The sequence below is a fragment of the Monoraphidium neglectum genome (assembly GCF_000611645.1).
Source record: "Monoraphidium neglectum strain SAG 48.87 unplaced genomic scaffold scaffold00984, whole genome shotgun sequence".
Classification (NCBI taxonomy): domain Eukaryota; kingdom Viridiplantae; phylum Chlorophyta; class Chlorophyceae; order Sphaeropleales; family Selenastraceae; genus Monoraphidium; species Monoraphidium neglectum.
The window spans coordinates 9,320-10,831 of record NW_014012644.1 but is presented as its reverse complement, the minus strand read 5'-3'; the positions used below and the strand labels follow the sequence as shown (position 1 = coordinate 10,831).

The 1,512-nt window shown below is 69.8% G+C and overlaps 1 protein-coding gene across 1 annotated transcript in view; it reads right to left on the bottom strand.

Moving 5' to 3' along the window:
- MNEG_6189 (hypothetical protein) overlaps nucleotides 1–448 on the bottom strand; it is a gene marked incomplete at both ends in the record, with an annotated part of 1,914 nt that extends 1,466 nt beyond the window's left edge. Inside the window, one exon of the mRNA XM_014045337.1 lies at nucleotides 326–448. Coding sequence (XP_013900791.1) covers nucleotides 326–448 — 123 coding nt within the window. The remainder of the gene's footprint in view (nucleotides 1–325) is intronic.
- Nucleotides 449–1,512: the final 1,064 nt, after the last annotated feature.

The following is a 1,512-nucleotide window of genomic DNA, read 5'->3' as shown; positions in this document are numbered from 1 at the left end:
CCCGCCGAGGCAGTGGCGGGCGCGGCCGGCGGCGTGGCCTCGGCCTCAACCTTGATGGCTCCCGCCAAATTGAGCTTGGGCTTTGGCACGCGCGAACGCGGTGCGCGGGGCTGCGCGGCGCAGGGGCAGCGGCGGCGCAGGGGCGGTGGACGAGACGAGCGCGTGAGCGCGATATGAGGCAGCGCCCCAGTGACCCGCAAGACCATATGAGAGAAGGGCAAAGCAACCACGTCGATCCAAGCACGCGCCTCCGACCCAGCACGCTGTGGAGCCTGGCGCTGCCGCTTTCCCAAAAGGCATGTGCCGGGCCAGCGTGAGCGCCCACCTTTTTGACGCCCCCCGGGGCCGCGGCGGCGGCGGCCGCCGCCGCCTGGCGCTTGTTCTCCGCCGCGAGCTTGCGCAGCGCCTGCTGCTCCGCCGACGCGGAGCGCTGGCGCGACGCCAGCATCTGCGGAGCCGGGGAGAAGCGGAGCAGAGGCTAGCCGCGTCGTGGGCGCGCGGGGAGACATGAGCGCAAGCCGCGCAGCGCTTCGGCGCGCGGTGGCGGGCCAAGGCCGCATTGTCGATCTTGGCCCGGTGCTCTCCCTCCACAGGGCGGCCCTCCCTGTCCGCGGCGCGGGCGGCGCCCAAGCGCTTGCCTGCTGGCGGGCCTTCTGGCCCTCTGACAGCAGCTTCTGCTTGAGCTTGCTGCGGGCGGCGCTCTGGCGGTTCGCCAGGATGCGCTGGGCCCTGCGGTGGCGCGGTGTGTTGACGTCGGTGGGAGGCGTTAGGAGAGGAGGCGTCCGCGACTTGGATAATGCAGGTACGCCCACCCGGGCGTGGGTGGGTGGGAATGAGGACAAGGAAACGCAGCATGCACGTGTGCAGACCAGCATTGCAAAACACCCAAGCATTGCACGTGCGCGTGCACACACACACACACACACGCGCGCGCGCGCGCCCGCACGTAAGCAAGTGCGCATGAGTGCACCCACACCCGAACATGCTTGCTCCCCCCCCCCCAAAACAAACACACGCTTGCACATCCATGCAAGCCACAATCCCACAAGCACCTCTTAGGGTCCACATTGGGGTCGAGGCGCGGGTCCCCTGCCGGCTGTCGGCCGCCCTTGCCGCGCCGCACAGTGGACTTGGCGATGACAATGGGCAGCAGCGTGGCCGGCAGGTCCGACAGGAGGGAGTTGGCGGTGGCTATAGTGTTCGCCGGCAGGGCCTGCAGCTTCTCGGCGGCTGCTCGGGCGGGGGGCGGGAGGGGGGGGGCGCATGGTGTTGTCAGCCGTTGACGCATGCAATCGCTGCGTCGAGGCGGGTGCATGCACGCATGCATGCATGCGTGCGTGCATGTATAAAGCCTGCATGCATGAGGGATGTTGAGGCCCAACGTTTGACCAGCGCGTGCGCGCACCTTGCGCCACCTCGCACTCGTCTGCGTAGCCGCTCTTCACAATGTCGTCGGACGCGAGCACGACGCCCCGCAGCGCCGCCGACGCGGCGCCGCCGCCCCCGCCCCTC